A 20,576-nucleotide genomic window follows, 5' to 3' on the forward strand; every position below is an offset into this window, starting at 1 on the left:
ACGGGTGGAAAGTTCTGGACTCTACCGTGGTAGTGGGGGGGTCTCAGAGCGGAAGATGAGTCAAGTGACGATCTTTGGAAATTCTGGACGTGGGCTAGGGGTCCAGTAATTATGGGGAAGACCTCGAAAAATTGTTCAGGATGCTTGGGATTCGACAGCAGGCTGGAGCAACGAGATTTGCATGTCCATTGCGTTTTATTGAGAACGGATTTGGATTCTCAGTCGGTCAGGGTTCAGAGGTCCGAGTTGAGTGACCCAATTAGAGTATCGGTTGCTTACCGATGCAGAGAACCGACCAATGGGGAGCCGGCTAGTATCGATAAGGAATCGTCACCTGCGGGAAAGCACGGTGACGGGTCACTTCCAGTTTGGACGACAGCGAGTGTGGCAGGAAAATTGTGTGTCTCTGTCACCGCGTGTTAATTGTGGAAGCTGAGAGGCCACGCGGAGAGTTGGACGGCTAATCCTCCCCCGGTCATCCTGGAGCTTTGGATTTGAAGTGGAGGAGACGGTGAGCGTGGAACTTACTCGTATTCAATGGTGATTTTTGTTCAACCATTTTTGGATTTTTACTTTTTAATTTTAGACGCTTTGCGTCAGGCGTTGTAAGGCCATTAGTGAGGGAGTTCAATTTGCTGTCGGCTTCTCCCTGGCTCGGTGGAGAGTTTAAAATTTAGCCCCAACCGTGGCATTCGTTGTTATTTTGTAGTTTAATTCAATTATTTTGTAAAATTTATTAATGAAAATCAGTGACCCTAGTGCAACTACGGAACTCTCGTTTCGGATAGTATTTAACTCGCATTTCTCTCATGTCGGACATTTCAAATTTGTTCAGTAAATTATAATATTTTTAAGTCGGGGAATGGCTCATGATAAATTACCGCGGAAAGTGAAATTGTAGCGTGTAACGACGCTCGAGTGAATTTGTGGTTTCGTTGCTTAATTACCGTTGAAGGTCACGGCTTTGTATTGGTCGCTCGAGACAATTTCACTTATCGCCGGATAATCCCCAAATTCCTTGCTCGGTCACGAATATTATTGTGTATCAGTGAACTCAAGTTTCTCGGTTTCTTATTGTAATATATTTCGGTGTCCTATTGTAATGTCTTTGACTAATATTTTAATTTGCGTGACTGATATCTATTTTATTTTGGACGTCGCTGAGACGAGTGCGACTGATAGATTTTATATTGTTTTGACTGATCAATTTTAAGCGGTAAACTGATTAATTGTAAATGTGTATCAAGGTCATTAATTTATTTGTGATAGTTTCTTTTAATACCGAGAATGTTGGCTACTGGATAATGAGAGAGAGGATTTAAGAATTTGATTAAATAAGTGATTCCTTGTTAATGTGGCGTTGTTATTTCGGATCCGAGTCCAGCCCGTCCAGACAATTTTCCGGAACAGTATTTTGGACCCAGCCGCCTCCGCGGTGGGAATGCTGAGCTATCGGGAGCTGTTCCGAAGTTTTGGAATCTAATTGAGTTTTGGCTTTCGATCTGTGGTGACAGTGTCGCCAGGACACCCCATCAACTCGATGGGAAATTCCCCAACCGAGTCTAGCCCCGGACCTGACCCTCGGAGGCTAATTACCCACTCGACCATCATCAGTTTGGGGAACACCCCAAACCCTGGTCATTTACAAGCAATAAACCATTATTTAGAGACTGGGGAACTCCCCAGAACCGGCGCATTCCGAACCCTAGATCAGAGATCCCAAGGCGTTCCCTTTCCTACACTTTTCCTTTATAAGCCCACACTCTTCCCGATTTCTACACAGTCATTCCTCTACCTTCGTCGGAGACACTACTCCCCGGTCTACCTCAAACATACCATTCGTTGTATCTTCGAAGAGGAAATAAAATATTCGACCACCGCACTGGCGTGAATCTTATTCAATCACCTGCTCAACCCCACAGATCGTTTTTGTGCGTTTTGAACTAGAAAAGATACTGGCGCTCAACTTTGTGGATTGCGGTTGGTCGCCGAAGGCTCCGTATTATTGCATCTTCCCGCAAGGGGTGTAACATACGTCACAATACACAGAAGAAACAATTAGTGTTGTGGTACACGTAGATGGAATGAGAGTTTATCATCAGTCAAAGGGTCAAATGTGGCCAATTTCAGCCAAAATTGCACACCCTCAGTATCTGACAACTCCATTTGTGGTAGCACTCTTTTATGGAAAATCCAAGCCCAAACATGTGCCGCGGTACTTGAATGATTTTGTGTGGAAGAATTGAGAAAACTGATTACTGAGGGAATAAATATTGATGGTAAAAAATATAACTTCAAAATAGCAGCTATGATCGCTGACAGTGCAGCTAGAGCATTTTTAAAATGTATCAAAGGTGCGACTGCTTTCGATGGGTGTGAACGATGTACGACTGAAGGTCAAACTCGGAATAAAAAGAGAATTCATCCAAAAACTAAATGTTCCTTACGCACAAAAGACACCTTTAATACCCAAGTTCAATCTGAACATCACTTGATGGATCCAATAACCAAAGAATCACTCGTATCACCTCTAATAAGCATTCCTGGGTTCGATGCAGTCAGGCAGGTCCCCATAGATATCATGCATTGTTTGTTCTTAAATGCGATGAAAATCCGGGGTGAAAAGTGGGTGAATAGGGAGAAAAATCCATACAGATTAACGACAGCTCAAGTACGTGTTTTTTAGGAATTGATGGATTCCGTGACGCCGTTCATACCTACAGAGTTTCAACGAAAGAATTTCGATGCAGAAGATATTTCTCATTGGAAGGCTACTCAATATGCATTTCTATTACTGTATGTAGGTGGGGTGATACTCAAATATGTCCTTGATGAAGAAAGGTATCAGCACTTTTTGTTACTTTACGTGTCATGTCGTATCCTCTGCAACAATGTATGGGTCGTGAACCATCTAAAATTAACCAGAAAATTATTGATAAATTTTTTTGAAATCCTGCCACTTTATTATGGGGATGATTCCCAGACGATGACATTTCATAATTTATTACACGTACCTGATGATGCTGAGTATTTTCGAACTTCTTTGTATGAATACTCAGCATTTTGGGGAGAAGATTACATTGGAAAACTGAAAAATTATGTCAGTAGCAGAGCCTAACCTTTACCCCAAATTATCAATCGACTAAATGCTCTTGAATCTGGTGAAAATATCAAGATAAAGAAACGTGAACTGATTCGAGATGTGAAGAGGAAGAAAATAACTGAAAAGATCCTAAAAAATGGAGAACAGTTCGTTTCACTGGAGTCTGTCACTTTTCATAATTTTGTTTTACGTACTAATGAACCAAATAATATAGTACAATTGATTGATCGACATTTATTCAGCATCACGAGTTTATGGATAAAAGAAAAATATTTTAGTCGTGTAGAAAATCGGAAGAATATTTTCATCGAGGGGTCCAGAGAAGAAGGAATGAGGGATGTATTGGGTGTCCTTCACAACAAATTGGAGTTTTTCAACTTAAGAAGTGGTCTAATATCAGTGGATTCTTATCACTCAATCAGGTCAAATATAAGTGCATGGCGTTGACAATTCAGAAGAAAGAGTACATCATTTCCCTGCTTCATACGGATCCTGACTAAATCATGGAGAGTATGAAGTAGATGGAAATTCCGAGAAATTTCCTTGGCTTATTTTTTCGCGTAGAGACTATTCATTGTACTTGCATTCTAAATATAAGTTAAAAATGTCGGTTCGCATGCACGATTTATTGTAGTTGCGATGCCAACGACTCTTAAGGACACGCAAGTAAGCGGCCGGACCCGGGGAGTGTATACGTTGGTGTGGAGTGGGGGTAGCACATGTATTCAGTGGTGTTGAGGACTTCAAGGTGAACGTTCGTTTGTTCTGCGTTCATCCTCTACATCGCCGGCATAAAACATTTGTCTGTTCAATCACTTGTAAATTAATAAAACTAAAAATTGGAAAAACAAACAAGACTGACTCATTGTGTTGTGAAAAGACTCGTGTGGAGTCATTCGGGAACCCCATTAAATTGTTTAGTCCGCCATTTTCACAATTTTTAGCGTTTCCACACAAACGTGCACGTGTACAATACATCCATTGCCACATTATTCACAGAGTTTTAGGTAAGTTATGTTGTTATACACGAAATTATTTTATTGTTACGAATAATTTTATTGTTTATTATCATTATTTTATTGTTATGAATATAGAAAAATAGGCATTTAGTTAACCTCAAAATCAAAGTAATCAACGGCCTATTAGTTGAAATAATTCTGCCCCTTATTGTAGATAATGAGTGCTAAGGAGAGCCACGTCTAGAGCCCAGATAAGCCAGGGTTCGTCATCGACAGGATCAAAAGGATGCCCTGGACATTGCAGCTGCAGCAGATTCTCTACTTTATGGCCCAGGAATCGACGTTTCAATGTAAGTTGAAAAAAAGATTTTTTTTCCCATTTTTATTGTCTCCAAAACTTTAAACGCGTTTTTCTCAAAACTATATTTTCAAAGTCGGTTGTCAAGATTTCTCGCGAACTACTCAACCGATCTTAATGAAATTTTACACAAGTCTTCGAGATATCATTTACAAGGTCTTGAACGAAGGATTGTTTTTTTTAATTACAACTATTTAAAAATAAAAAAATTTCGGGAAATTTTCATGAAAATTTACATTTTTTTATAAAAATGTCTGCCAAAAATCGAATTTTCTTTTTCTTTTTCCTTCGTCCAATACCTAGTTTGTTGTCTTTACTAAAACTCGAATTTTTTCCTTTCATTTCAGATAATCCTGAAAGAAGTTCTGCTGACAACGCGGAGGCACCTTTTTTCCGAGGGACTGCCGGAAATGGCATCGTAATGGCCGCCATCTTGATATTTTTTTTTGAAAATTTCACAAAATGTTTATTAAATATGTATCTTTTAAATAATAAAAAGTTTCATCTAAATATTTCATTTTTTATATGCAAAAAAAATTATTGAAAAAAGGCCGTTTTTTGCCCGAGGAAACCCATGTAACCCCTTAAGGAATTTGTTCGCCTTTTACCGACCCAAGTATGAGTTTTGTGGGCCCATTAAAATTATCGCGAAGAAGGGCCAAATTACGAGTCATCCGGTAGTTTTGTATGGGATTCACCCTCCGTTAATTCTACGGGCATTTGAATAAGCCCGGTTGAAATACCGGCGCTCCAAAAAGCGGATTTGAGGGGGATTAATTGTCTACGTGTTAGTTTTTTTTTTTTTTTTTTGGTGGAAGGTCGCTCGAAGCAGGTACAGCCCCTGCCTTCGACGAATACATTTATTTAACCCCCTTAGATCCCGGAGAGTCGAACCCGCAGGAAGCACCAAAACCCCAGAAACCCTAGTGAGCAATCACGTCCCTAGAGCCCGGTCGGTAAAAGGGAGAATCAGGACTACGGTGGGACTAATTAGAGTAGAGAGGGTGATACTACGCGGTGCCCCTCGGAAAATTTCGGGAGGACCTCGGGAAATAGGGCGGAGCCTCCCGGTCCGTCCACATCAGATCACATCGACGTGATCGATCAGTCGGGATCCGTTAATCGAAGGGATAAGTTGAAAAGTTTAACCCGTTTACAAGAAAGTTTTGTTGAGTCCAAAATGAAGGGAAAAGGCAGGCGTAGACGCCTAGATTTAAGGATGAGTTAATTGTTTTCTTTATTCCACTTCCGGGTGGTTTACGACCAGGGTTAACAATCATTTCTCAAAGTTGCAACAATTTACCCGTCAATAGGGTACGATTGTTCTCCAGGTTTTACCTGGCCCAAAAATCCTTTTGGAGCATTTAATTAGTGTTTCTTTTTGGGGAATTCCAAACCGTAATGAGTGAATAAAAGAAAGGATGAAATAATGGTTGCGGTATTGCGTAGTAGTGTGAAGGATAGAGCGGGGTGGCGATTGCATCATCCCCCCGTTCGATCTCCCGATCGAAATTCCGCCGGAACTTCTAATGGTTCCCGGTCGGCCAGTAATGATGCGAAATCTCTCACATTTTGTGAGATTGGTCGGGGAAGTATTCTCTTAAAATAGGCTGTTGGATTTCGGAAATCCACTCAGCCGTTTTCGAGATATGTTACATCACCGGTTCACCGGTTAATTCCCCCCTTGGTGTAACACCTTGGGTGGGCCCATTGAAGAATGTTCGCGTTTCCGACAGGATTACGGTGATCCTGTACGGCCAGAAATGATTAGAAATTGTTGAAATTTTACTGGGAGCATCTACTAGAATATCGCGATTTAATGGGCTAAAGTTTTTGATGTTCGCCTCTACGGATTAGGCGTTTTTGCGAATCTCCGGAAGCGTGATTCCCGGCCTTCGAAAATCTCCCCCATGCGTGGTGGGTTTCGCGTCCGTCTCTCTCGCTCTCTATCTCTCTCTCTCTCTCTCTCGCACCCGTTATATTAGATGCGCTGCAAAATCCCTAAGATTTGTTGATTATTTGCACCTTGTTCGGAGGAGAATTTTTAAGGGACACGTATTTAGGGAATTAGACGAAGTATTTAGCAACATATCCCGAAGCTTTGATAGTAATTGGGAATTTATTAAAGATTATCCAGGGTTATTAATCCTGGCCAAAATTGAAAGAAATTAAAGGGAATGTCGAAGAGAATTAATGTTAGTAAAGTTTTGCATATTATTTGTAGATAATTAGGAGGGCGGAAAATTTGGAAGAACATACGTAATTTGTCTATTCTCGTGACGTTTTTTTTAATGTTTCCCCTCCTAGATCCCTTATTTTGTAGCCAATACCTCTGGTTCCACCTGAAACTCACCCCTCTCCCCATAACCTAGCACACTGAGGGACCCGAGGACCGTTACCTTTCCCCGAAATCTAATTGTCTCTCTTTTTCTTTTAGATATAGATTTTAGTTACGGTTTCGTTTTTTTTGCGTATTTTAGAACTTAATGATTGAGGTTCAGCCCAAATTCCGGTTTGATACTCCCGGCTTAAAAAGTATCTGGCGCCCATTGATTTAAATTTTTGAGTCTAATTAGATAAAGGGGAAGTAGGGCGAAGGTGATGGGCATTTTCCGACCCCCATAGAAAATGTCACGTTACAAATAATGATAAAAAAAAAATAATAATAAAAGATAATTTTCAAAAAGCTTTTTTAACTAGAAAAATTCCGAAAATCACAGGCATCCTCCTTGGAATTCCAGAAATAATTGTTTAAATATTAATTCTCTCATGATGCAACAGGCTTACAGTATTTTTTCAAAATACCTTACTTGTTGTCAATTAAATTCACAATAAAAAAGATTTTCCGGGCCCTTTTTGCTCTAGGAGGCCCAGTAGCCAAGAAAAACGCGAATCCCCCTGCCCTACCCCCCTGAAAGGACTGTCGTGAAATTGCCAATGAGCGAGAGAAAAATATCTTTCCCCCTTTCTCCCTCTCTCGCTCACTCACTATTCATCATTCACGTGAGGTGACGTAATTTTTTTTTTTGAGAAATAGTGAATCATCAATCGAATTACCGTTTGATATGATTCGCATGAGGTATTTCGCTTAATGATTAACCATTTATAGAAAAAAAATGAAACAATATAAATAAAGAATAAAAAAACGATGGAGGCTGGGATCGCACTCGAGTCCACAGCATGCGAATTGTATACGCTGGCTGCGTGCCAACATAGCAATTGAAATATTTTATCTAGCTCTTGGTACATGCCTAACTAATTGGGCAGGTGAAAATATTTCTCTCCTTACCGGAAAGAATAAATCTTTTGAATTAATTTTTCTAAACCTAAAAAGGCATATTGTGGCTGAGAAATCCTAAAAAAACATTTCAAAGGCGCAAAAAACTATATCTCCACTCTCGACTTGTTCCTGTAGCAGTGGGACTACTACTGAGGCGGTACCGGCTTGGCCGATATGGACACACACCAGTAGTATTCGTGGCGCCTCGCTTCCCGTGGGGTGAAACTGCGTCGGTAACGTGTAGTGCCGGGCGTCACTCAAACCCCCAGAACTCAGCCTCTACTTTAGTATATCCCCTTTGCGTAAGACAATGGGCCCACCCACGGTATGTTACCAAGGGGGGAATTAACCGGCAAAACGGCAATTACACATATTTCGGGAATGGCTGAGTCGATTCCCGAAATCCAAATCTATTTAAGTGGAATAACTCCCCAAGTCATCTCACAAAATACGAGAAATTTTGAGTCATTATGAGCCGACCTGGAACTATTAGATGTTCCGACGGAAGTGCTTTCGGGATATCGAACGGGTGGATGACACAATCTACACCCCACTCTACCCTTCACATCACAACGCAGTACAGCAAAAGCTATTCTTTCCTTTCTGTTTCATTAATTTATCACTTTCTGAATACACAAAAAAAGAAACATCAATAAAAACACGGAAAATGAACCGGTGAAGGGACTTTTGGCCAGGTCAAACCTGGAGGACACCTGTTCCGTCGCGGAAAGGTTTAATCTCAAGCTTTTATGATTATTGGGTTGTCGTGTTGGGTTTCCCCATTTTTGTCTGAGTGCACGATCCGAACTCCCTTTATATCACTTTCGGACCAGTAATAAACCTTTCGGATTTATTTCTGTCTGTCCAAAATGGTTTCCTGTTTACCTGACCTATCAACACCCTCAGGCCCATGGACCTCCTCCGTTGAACGCAATGTCGAACCTTCCCCTTCCTTTTTCCAAATTTCCTCGCCTTTCTTTTTTTTCCACTCTCCCAAGTTCAGTTAACATTGTATTTTCAACAAGATCAGTACTTTCGATCTCCGCGTTCATCAAGAGCGTGTCCTTATATCTTGGCACACTTTATTTCATAGTTCCGTTTCCTTTTCATGTTCACTAAGTATTTAGTAAGAATTAGTTAGTTTAATTATGTGTAAACTTGTGACAAATTAAATTTATAAGTTCTTTCACATAGTGAATTGTGTCTTTTTCCATCATTGACTTTTCGCCATTCCAACAGTTCGGGTTGGAATCATTTACGATATTTCCACGCGCGAACATTTTTTGGTCCTTCGAGCCGGATAGTGAATGAGTGAATAATAAAGTACAAGTGCATTAAAATTTCAAACATTAACATATCGTTGTTAAACATAGACTCCAGTGGCATATCGTTGCACCTGCTCAATTACTCAAATTTAACATATCGTTTTAATAATAAACTCCAGTGGCATATCGTTGCGACTTAATAATTAACCAAGGGTGACCTATCGTTGTCAAATTTCAACTTTTAACGATAATCGGTTGATATATCCCATGAGTGTAAAACGGTCTCCAGTGAAGAATAAACCAGCCCCATCCACCCAGGAAATCATGCCTACCGAAAACACACCACTTTCTACTCTTAGGAGGAGACGTGGAAATATCCAAGGAGCAATCAGAGATTTCCAAGCCTTCGTAGAAACTTATGAGAAGGTCAGTGTAGAAGAGCGAATACCTGAGAAACTTCAAGCTGCATGGGATGGATTGGAGAGACGGTATGAGCCGTTTGAAGATATTCAAGATCAAATCGAAGATCTAGATGAAGAGGAACAACCAAGACGCTTCGAAATCCAGGCCATGTACGATGATGTGCATGGAGAATTTTTGAGACTTAACACGCCTCCAGTTGCATCAACTCTACAAGAGAATTTAAATCAATCCCTAGGATCAGGGACATCAGGCCAACAATCAGGTTTAATTTTACGACTGCCAAAGCTCGACTTCGGTAAATTTGATGGCAAAGTCGAAAAATGGCCCATGTTTTACGATTCTTTCATGGCCACAATTGACAGCCATATACAAATATCCCCAGTGGAAAAGTTACAACACCTACGAACTCATTTGGAGGGGCCTGCTGCTGAAGCGATCGCGTCACTCAGAACAACAGATGCAAATTATGCAGCAGCACTAGAAATTCTCAAGGAGAAATATGAAGACAAAGAGAAAATTATTCTCAGCCATTGGCAACGCCTCGTCGAATATCCACGCTCACAGAGAGATACACCTCAATCACTTGGCAAGTTAGTGGATACCCTCAATTCACACTTGATGCAATTGAAAAATCTGGACCAGAAGATCGTAGGCTGGGACATACCGCTGGTTCATCTGATCCTATCAAAAATCACCCAATACACAGCTAGCCATTGGGATTTACATAGAGCTGATCAACGAGAATTACCAAAATATACAGAATTGTTAACCTTTTTGAAAAAACGATCCAAATGTTCCAGGCCAATTGACGAGAAGGAAAGCCCATCCCCACGCTATCGACGCGAGAAACAAACATTCCTAACTACTACAACAACCAACGAAATGAAATGCGGCATGTGCAAGGAAAATCACAGCATCATGCGATGCCTCAAATTCAAAGCGTTCGATCCAAAACAAAGGTACACAGAAGCGAAGAAACGGAACTTGTGTATCAATTGCCTTGCACCAGGACACACTGTAACGCAATGTAATTTACGCAATTGCTCTGTATGTCAAGAGGGACACAACACTCTCCTCCATAGGGGTAAGGAGGGCAACGGAGAAACTTCCAGCGGATCCCCAACAGCTTCACCAACCGTTGATAATTCATCCTGACTAGAGGGCGGTCAATCTTCAAGTACTTCCTCTCGACATACTTCACTCATCATCAATGCGTCAACGTGTGAGCTAATGGTCACTGCAAAAATAAGGGTAAATAATAACAAAAATGAATTTATCAATTGTCGTGCACTACTGGACACCTGTTCCACTACAAATCTCATCAGTGAAAGGCTAGCTACTATTCTAGAACTCCCTCGAAAAAATTTCTCAGCATCCATTGGAGGATTGCACAACTTAACAACAAGTGCTCAACAATTGGTGACCACAACGGTAAAGTCACGAATTAACAACGAGACAAGAAGATTGACCTTTTTGATTATTCCCAGCATTTCGACTTCAGTACCAGATCAGCCACTCAACAGAAATAAAATAAAAATACCTAAGCATGTGAAATTAGCGGACCCAGACTTTCATCGTCCAGCACCAGTCGATATGTTGATAGGGACAGGAAGCACCATTGGACTGTTGGGAATGAGGAAGATGCGATTGTCTCCAGAGGATCAGCCAGAGTTGTATTTATTGGAAACAGCCCTGGGATATGTCGTTGGAGGGGGAGCACCGACTTCAAGGCCTGTTAACAATCATTCATGCCATTTCACAACCATAAAAACTCCAGAGTTTGATTTATCACGTTTCTGGGAAATTGAAGAGCCTATGTCCACCACGAGACTCAAGAATAATGACGCTGCAGCTGAACAACACTATAAAGATCACGTGACTCGCGATTGTACGGGAAGATATATTGTCGCATTACCATTTAACGACAAAATTGAAAAACTTGGGGAATCGAGATCACATGCGTATCATCGTTGGAAATCATGCGAAAGGAACTTGAAATCAAATCCAGACTTCGCTCATCAATATCATGCAGTTCTTCAAGAGTACCTCGACTTGGGGCACATGGCCGAAGTTTCCCCATTTTCGCTCATTCACTATGGATACTATCTGCCGCATCACGCAGTATTCAAGGAAGATAGCCTCACCACCAAGGTTAGGGTAGTTTTTGACGGATCCGCTAAAACGAACTCCGCAATATCGCTGAATGATACATTACATATCGGACCCACGATTCAGGAGGACATATTCTCTCTCCTCGTCCGTTTTCGTATACATCGCTACGTTGTGACTGCTGATATAGAGAAAATGTATCGACAAGTTCTCATACATCCACAAGATCGCAAGTATCAACGAATATTGTGGCGAACGGACGACGGACCCATCAAGACCTTCCAATTAAACACTGTGACGTTTGGCCTATCAGCTGCGCCATACCTAGCAATCAGAACAATCCACCAGCTGATCAATGATGATGGACATCTGTACCCAGCAGGCGCCAGAGCCTTGAAGACTGATTGCTATGTGGATGATTTGATATCAGGAGCAGACACAAAGGAAGGAGCTATCGCCATCCAACGGGAAACTGAAAATCTAGTCCAACGGGGAGGCTTCAAGCTGCGTCAATGGGCATCAAATGATCCTTCATTACTTCACGAAGTCCTTCCTGATGATATCAATCGTCATCTTTAACTGGGAGACTCTAAGACATTGAAAACCCTGGGACTTTCTTGGAATTCTACTGATGACTCAATTAAATATTTCGTAAAACCTTCCGCTGGTGCGCAAACAACAAAAAGGCTTGTTCTCTCAGAAACTGCACGATTATTTGATCCCCTTGGGCTGTTGGCACCTGTTGTTATTGTTGCTAAAACGTTTATTCAGAAACTCTGGGAATTAAAAATCGATTGGGATACTCCTTTACCTCTGGATATCAAAGAGGAATGGAATAAGTTTTACGAAGGTTTACCACTGCTGGAGACTATCAACTTCCCACGGGGAGCTCGCATAAATGCAGCCATTGAGTTGCAGATCCACGGATTTTGTGACGCCAGCCAAATAGCATATGGAGCCTGTGTCTACTTAAGATCGAAGGACAAAGACGGAAACGTCAATGTCAGCCTCCTATGTGCTAAATCTCGTGTCGCCCCACTTAAAAAACAAACGATTCCACGGTTAGAACTGTGTGGAGCTCTGCTTTTAACCAGCCTTATCGAGAGTGTAACACAGTCTATTCATCACAAAATTGATCGTGTCTGTTATTGGACAGATTCAACCGTCGTATTGCATTGGCTCCACATTTCACCAAATAAATTGCCAGTATTTGTGAGCAATCGGGTCACAAATATTCACATATAATACCACAAGTGCTTCAAAATTATCGAATATTTCCCGATAGATTCGTTGCAAACAAATGAAGGAGTCAAGTTTTTCAGGCTAAAAAATCACGAGTGCGAAGCACGAGTGATTTTTCCTGAAAAACTTGACGACTTCATTTGTATTCAGGGAACCTAGAGGGAAATATTCTATAATTTTGAAGCTCGAGTGGTATTCAGGGGATTATTTTTCCTATCCAAATTTCGGCCAAGAGAATTGTGCCATGACATGAAAAGAGGTTTATTTGGTTAGGTGTTGTTTGTTTATCAAAATTATCAAAAAATTATCGCATGTAATACCACAAGAGCTCCGAAATTATCGGATATTTCCCGATAGGTTCGTTGCAAACAAATGAACGTGTCAAGTTTTCCAGTTTAAAAATCACGAGCGCGAAGCGCGAGTGATTTTTCTGGAAAACTTGACGAGCTTATTTGTTTGCAGGGAACCTTGAGGGAAATATCAGATAATTTCGAAGTTCGAGTGGTATTCGGGGGATTATTTTTTGCATCCAAATCTTGGCCGATAGAATTGCACCATGAGACATAATTTTCAACGAATTGCCATTTAATCTGTCAGATACAATTGAGGGTTACTTCAACATTTGTTTTTTTTTATATATATCAACATGCAAAATTTCCAGTGTAATTTTCAAGAATATCCGCTGAAATACCGTGTTGACTATACAAAATAACGTCGAATGGTGCAATCCTATTGGCCAAGATTTGGATGAGAAAAATAATCGCTGATATTCGAGGTAGGCTATACAAAATATCAACAAATGGTGCAATTCTATTGGCTGAAATTTCGGTGGGAAAAATAATCAAGAAAAAACCGACGTCAACAACTGGAAACACGTGAGGACCCACGAGAATCCAGCAGACTTAGTTTCTAGGGGACAGTCACCGGCAGAGTTTATTAAACCATCGCTTTAGCTAGCTGGACCTCCATGGTTGTCCTCTGAGGAGCACTCCTGGCCTACATTGGAACTCCAATTTTCATCACCAGCGCTTGAAGAAAGGAAGGCTAAAATAAGTGTACCTACACAAATCTGCCCGGTCACCTTTCATCGGACTCAAGAGAAAATCACTCGACAGGGGAATGTCCCCATGTGGTTTTCATCGATTAAAGAGCTTCAACGAATCATCGCTTACTGCTTGAGAATGAAAAATCACAACACGGGTCGTTTTTCAGTGGAGGAACTTGAATATGCTCTTCAAGGCATCATTCACTGGGTGCAGCAAGAAAATTTTATCCCGGTAATAACAGCCCTACGCCAAGATAAGAAGACTCGCACTCAACTATCAGAAATTTCAAAATTCAGTAAGCTCAGCCCTTTCCTGGATACCAGAGGACTTCTTCGAGTCGGTAGTCGATTAAGACACGCAACGGTTTCCTTCGATCAAGGACATCCTCTGATACTACCAAAACGTCATCACATCACAAACCTCATCATCAGAAATGAGCACATAGAGCATCTTCACGCAGGGTCACAGACAACTCTTTACGCGGTTCGTCGACGATTTTGGCCTCTGGATGGAAGAAATGTCACTCGTCATCTCGTACGTAGTTGTGTAAAGTGTATACGACACAACCCTCCTCCAGTGGACTACGTCATGGGGAGTTTGCCGAGGGCTCGTGCAACTGAGTCTCGCCCTTTCTCCCATGTCGGAATCGACTTCTGTGGGCCCTTTTTTATCAAGGAGAAAAAATTGCGCAACACAGGTCGAGTTAAAAGTTGGGTTGTCTGTCTTCGTCTGTCTTGCCATCAAGGCAGTACATCTTGAAGTTGTTAGCGACCTGTCCACCGAAACGTTCATCGCAGCCCTACGTCGTTTCATCTTAAGGCGAGGCATTTGCACAGATATCTATTCAGATAATGGAACAAACTTCGTGGGTGCAAACAATAAAATCAGACAAATCTATGTCTTTTTGAAAAAGGCGGAGAACGAAAACAAAATTCAAAATTACATCTCATCAAAATCGATTCAATGGCATTTTATACCACCACAATTGCCTCATTTCGGAGGTCTTTGGGAGGCTGCTGTTAAATCTTTTAAATACCATCTAAAACGCATCATCAACGATGAACTCCTTAGCCTGGAAGCCTTCAATACATTTGTCATCGAGATCGAAGGAGTTTTACATTCACGGCCAATCACGCCAATCTCATCAGATCCCAACGATTTGATTGCTCTGACTCCGGGACATTTTCTAATTGGCGACTCCTTGACAAGTCTCCGCAGTCCCAACTTTCAAGAGATACCAACTAATCGACTATCATCATGGCAACACGTGCAGAAGCTGAAACAGCATTTTTGGGCTCGCTGGCATCGCGAATATATAAGCGAGCTCAGCCTGAGGTCAAAGTGGATGAACGGGGAGCATTTCATAAAGAAGGACACTATGGTGCTCATCAAGGAGGACCACTTACCCGCACAACAATGGGCTATAGGTAGAGTTGTCCATGTATATCCAAGGGAAGACGGTATCATCCGAACCGTCACTGTTAGAACATCGAAAGGAACATTCAATCGGAATGTCAAAAAGCTCGCGCCCCTGTTTTATGAACCTCATGATGATAATAGAAATGTTTAATTGTTTCTCAATACTTCGTAACAGGAGAGTATGTTCCGTCGCGGAAAGGTTTGATCTCAAGCTTTTATGATTATTGGGTTGTCGTGTTGGGATTTCCCCATTTTCGTCTGAGTGCACGATCCCAACTCCCTTTATATCATTTTCGGACCAGTAATAAACCTTTCCGATTTATTTCTGTCTGTCCAAAATGGTTCCCTGTTTACCTGACCTATCAACACCCTCAGGCCCATGGACCTCCTCCGTTGAACGGAATGTCGAACCTTCCCCTTCCTTTTTCCAAATTTCCTCGCCTTTCTTTTTTTTTCCACTCTCCCAAGTTCAGTTAACATTGTATTTTCAACAAGATCAGTACTTTCGATCTCCGCGTTGATCAAGAGCGTGTCCTTATATTTCGGCACACTTTATTTCATAGTTCCGTTTCCTTTTCATGTTCACTAAGTATTTAGTAAGAATTAGTTAGTTTAATTATGTGTAAACTTGTGACAAATTAAATTTATAAGTTCTTTCACATAGTGAATTGTGTCTTTTTCCATCATTGACTTTTCGCCATTCCAACAGTTCGGGTTGGAATCATTTACGATATTTCCACGCGCGAACAACACCCGTTATGAATTGGCGGGTTAATCATCACAAAATTGGGAAAATAACCATTATTTCTTATCACCATTATCATTTCAAATCACCATTATTTCTTGGCCGCCCGGAAGTGGAAAAAGGCGCTTTGGGGTTTAACCCCGAGCGAACAATTTCAACAATTAACTCACCATGCAGTCCAGCCGTCTACGCCTGCCCTTTCCTTTCATTTTCGATTCAACAAACTATGCACAAGCTACTTTCAATTTTACTTCTTATCTCTTCGATTCGCAGATCGCCACTTATCGATCACGTCGATGTGATCTGATGGGGAAGAACCGGGAGGCTCCGCCCTATTTCCCGAAGTCCCCCCGCAATTTTCTGCGGGGCACCGGGGTGGTGTCACCCTCTCTAGCCTAAATGTTTCAACCTCGTGCCTAGCTATCCCCTTTACAATTGCTCAAATTCGAAACAGCCTGGCAATTCGTCGGAGACAGGGGCGGTACCTGTTTCGAGTCATCTTCCACCAAAAATGTAACAAATTAATCCCGCTAAAATCCGCTATTGTAGCGCCGGTATTTCAGCCGAGCTTATTCGAATGCCCATAAGATTGACGAAGGGTGAACCCCATAGAAAGTTTAGCTACACCTGGGTAGAAAAGCATACGAATCGGGTTTAGCCACACCGTGGTGGAAAATTACGCGACTAAAATAATATGCTCTCTCTACTCTCTTTTACTCACGCTTTCCTATATTGGTCATCTCGGGATTAGGTGGTATTCTTCCTGTATCTGGGTGTTCCTAACAGACATCCCCACATGTCTGTTACACTTTTAAGGCCTCAAATTCGTTTGCAGGTACATGGTGGACCATCTTCAGATGAAACTTCTGAGGGTCAAAGTAGTCCGTTACAGCATTCAGATCGTTAAAAAAAACCCCATTCTTCTCGTGTCATTGACAATATTGGGCGTTTCCGGCGTACGCCCAAAAATTGTACAACCAGGACGAATTGCCCAAAACACGTAACTTGTAACCAGACAGAAATTTGCTTTGTTTCTGATCAGCAGTATGTTATGCCCCAAAATGCCATAACATTTCAGTTTCCTAATCCGGAGAGTACGAGGACACGAAAGTGGCACGTATTATTCGGAATGCGAAACATATGAAGAAAGAAAAATAACAACAATGAATATATGTGGAAAAATCCACGTATATTCAACGTTTGTCGATAACTGGGGCGCAGCGTCAGCACTTTACGCCTCGAACTGGCCTCTAGCGCGTCACCGTGCGATGTAATACGAATCCACGAGACAATAAATACTCGAGGACTCGTATTCTCGGGGCCAGTTATCCGAATACCGTTTGTAAAGAGTTACTTCTTTTGTACTTATACTCGCCTGATACTTTCTGTCTCAGAGCGAGTCTTTAATTGTTAATAAACTTGGGAAATAACCAATAAAGGTACTTAATCAATTGAAGATATCTGTTCCTATCCTCTATCCGCGTGTGTTAATCCCGAAACTCGAACCCAACCGCTCGGGTCCATTACATTTTTGGTGGCAGCGTATCTTTTGGGAAGACGGAGGCCTGATCAACCACTGTCTTATCACACAGTGATAGACGAGGAAGTGAATATTGGAGTTTGGACTGCCTAGGGGTAGACTGGCCAGCAGCTGCAGCGGACCGTCACATCGAAGGAGGGAGGAGATTGCCTTTAAGGTAAATCGGACAAAGATTTTCGGGGACCTGTCATCAGGAACCAGAGTGGTTACCATTGGGGTGAACCAGGGAAACCTACCTTAGTGCTTCATCGTACCAAAAAGGCTAGTATCAGAAATCAGGAAACTACCCTGTGAAGAGGGGCTAGTATCGTGATAAGTATCTATGCAACTGGGATTATTTCATTTTTGGCCAAGAAATAAATAATCAATAATGTCGACTACTGGAGCAAATAGTTGTCGCCGATCGGAATCAGATTTCGAGTCTTACTCCATTTCAGGGCAAGGGGTAAGGAGACATTTTTTTAATTCTGATGGGAATATTAACGAGAATGTTAATGTGCAACGGAGATATAACCGATCTTTGCATCACAGCTTGTTACCTAGTGGTAATGCACACCAGGTCAGGGTTGACGTCCATCGGGAAGAGGACGATCTGCCCGAGGAATTACCCGAGGAGCAGCTGGCTAACAGCATGCGAGGGGTTGAAGGAAGGAATCAATGATCCTCTTTCCAAAATCTTCCGAATGTTCCTGGAAATCCATTGGAGGATTTGGATGAGATCCAGGAAGTCGAGGCAAGGGATGTCACGCCCAGACACGAGTACTCCACACCCAGTAACGTGTTTTACCGTACAGGAACATTAGCGACGGGAGGTTTGGTTCCTAGGGGCGAACGCCATGGGGCGGACCAACTTCCCGGGGGGGTAAGACCACTTCGGCGAACCGACGACCTGCGGGACTCAATAGCAGAGTTGCGCGAAAGAATGGCCGAGATGGAGATAGAGAGGCAAGTAAAACAGGGGGAAATGCAACGCCTCCTGGATTAAGAGCGGCCGCGTCGAGAAGAAGCTGAAAAGGAGAAAAATGAGGTTAGAGATCTTTTGGCGGAGGCCTGGGCACATCAAAACATGCAGAATAATGGGGCACCGGGGAGAGCACTTCAAATGGTACGTCGTTTTGCGGGGCAAGATGCAGATAAACTAGATGTTTTTTTTTAAATCAGTCGGAGCCGCTAGGAAATTGATATATCCAGAATTTCAAGATTCTCTTCTAGAAGGTATTCTGGGAGGTAAACTTGAAGGTGCTCCTATGAAGCAATTGAAATATCGGACGATCACCTCATTTCAACAACTGGAAGATGAATTGCGATCACTTTTTGAGAAAACAAAAACTCTCGTTGGGCTTCAAGCATAAATTAAGCAAAATACAGCAAAAGGAGAATGAAAACGTTTCTAAATATGTCGCACGCATGGAGGAAGCCACCCTTGATTTATTGAATGGCTTACTGAGTCTGCACGCTGATTTCACGGAGGGAGAAAAGGTAGCTTCTAAAACCCGTCTAATGTCTTTGGCTAAAATTACGTTCGAACGAAGATTGCGAGGGCAGTTGCAGATTTTGGTGCGAGCCCATAATTTCAAGACACTCCACGAGTCGTGTGTAGGGGCCAAAGAATTGGAGAATACCGTCTCTGGCCCTCAGAAAGGGAGGAATTTTAAGATGCCTCAGAGGAACTTCAGTGGCGGGATTAGAGTTTCTTTCGGCCGGCAATCCACTGGGAATTGTTTCAACTGCGGACAATCAGGTCATCTTGCCAAAGACTGTCGAAATTCGCAAGCAGGTCAACGCAAGTCGTTGCCAGTTGCGTCTGAGCGACGCAGTGTCAAAGGATTCGGCGCTGTTTGTAAATATTGCAAATATGCAGGTCATGAGGACGCTGATTGCCGTGAACTAAAGAAAAGAATGGGAATATCTGATTGACAGAAAATTCCTGCGGAGCTCGTGAAGTCTCATTTTGCAGGTAAGCAAAATAATAATTCGGGTACCGACAGCAATAACTTAAATCCAAAAAGGAGGGTTGATAAGTCTGATGAGGGGAAAATTATGCCTGTCGGAGCCTATCAAGTTATGATGGTAAAACCTACACGGCAAGGGGGAAGTTTTCAAGGGAAAAATACAACGATGATAAAACCAGCACTGCAGGGGGAAATAAAATCACAGATTTTACTCACTGCGCTGGAGCTGGAGTTGCCAACTATGTTCTTGGCAGATTCCGGAGCGAAGATCTCCTCAGTGAGGGTGGACAAGCTGACGAAAGGAGTTGAAATTACCCCAAGGAGCCGAATCTTGAGGGGGATATCGAATCATGACGTCGCCACCTTGGGTGAGGTTATTCTTCGGTTGGAAATCGGCAATAGATGTCTGGGACATACGTTTCATGTCGCCCCTGAGAACTTTCCTTGCCTTGAGGGAATTTTAGGCGAAGATTTTCTGTCTTCACCTACGTTGACAGTGGAAACAGTCCATGGGAAGACGTTGGTGATCAATGGACTTCCGTTCAAGCTGTTCCAGGATCAAGCACCGACGAAAATCAGGGCTAGAAGTGAGGTAGTACTAACGGTAGCCACACGAAGCAGGGGAACTGGTATCGTCCAAAAAAACCAACTGACGAAAGGCGTCTTCATGGGGTAATGTCTCACGAAAGCAGTTGAGGGTCAAGTGCTCGTTTGTGTAGTGAATACGAACGATAGCGATGTGTTCATCAATCTACGGACGGTTAGACTGGAATCGCTACCGTCGGAGGAAATAATTATGATGCTGCGGCATCCCGAGAGAGGCGAAGTGAAAGACCGCATCAAATTATTGCGCGAGAATCTGAGGATTGAGCACCTGGGGCAGGAGGAGAAATATTCCCTTCTGGAAATCTTGGAGGAATATAACTCCATCGTACAGCTACCAGGAGATCCTCCTGGAGTTACAGATCATCTGATACATGCGATCCCATTGAAACCAGGGACAGCGCCTATTAATGTCAGACCTCATCTGTTACCAGAGTCACAGATGGAGGAGGTGGATCGCCAGGTCAAGGAGATGTTGCAGAATGGAATCGGGCGTCCAAGCAAAAGCCAGTGGAATGCGCCATTGCTTGTG

At 42.3% G+C, this 20,576-nt stretch overlaps 1 protein-coding gene across 1 annotated transcript; it reads left to right on the plus strand.

Annotated features, from left to right (window-relative positions):
* The first annotated feature begins 9,232 nt into the window (after positions 1-9,232).
* LOC135163941 (uncharacterized) lies at positions 9,233-15,355 on the plus strand. The gene is made up of 5 exons (XM_064123847.1): positions 9,233-10,472; positions 10,548-12,043; positions 12,092-12,709; positions 13,693-14,424; positions 14,483-15,355. The coding sequence occupies exons 1-5, from the start codon at positions 9,233-9,235 to the stop codon at positions 15,353-15,355; spliced, it is 4,959 nt and encodes a 1,652-aa protein (XP_063979917.1).
* The last annotated feature ends 5,221 nt before the right edge of the window (positions 15,356-20,576 follow it).

The sequence above is a fragment of the Diachasmimorpha longicaudata genome, chromosome 6 (assembly GCF_034640455.1).
Source record: "Diachasmimorpha longicaudata isolate KC_UGA_2023 chromosome 6, iyDiaLong2, whole genome shotgun sequence".
Lineage (NCBI taxonomy): Eukaryota > Metazoa > Arthropoda > Insecta > Hymenoptera > Braconidae > Diachasmimorpha > Diachasmimorpha longicaudata.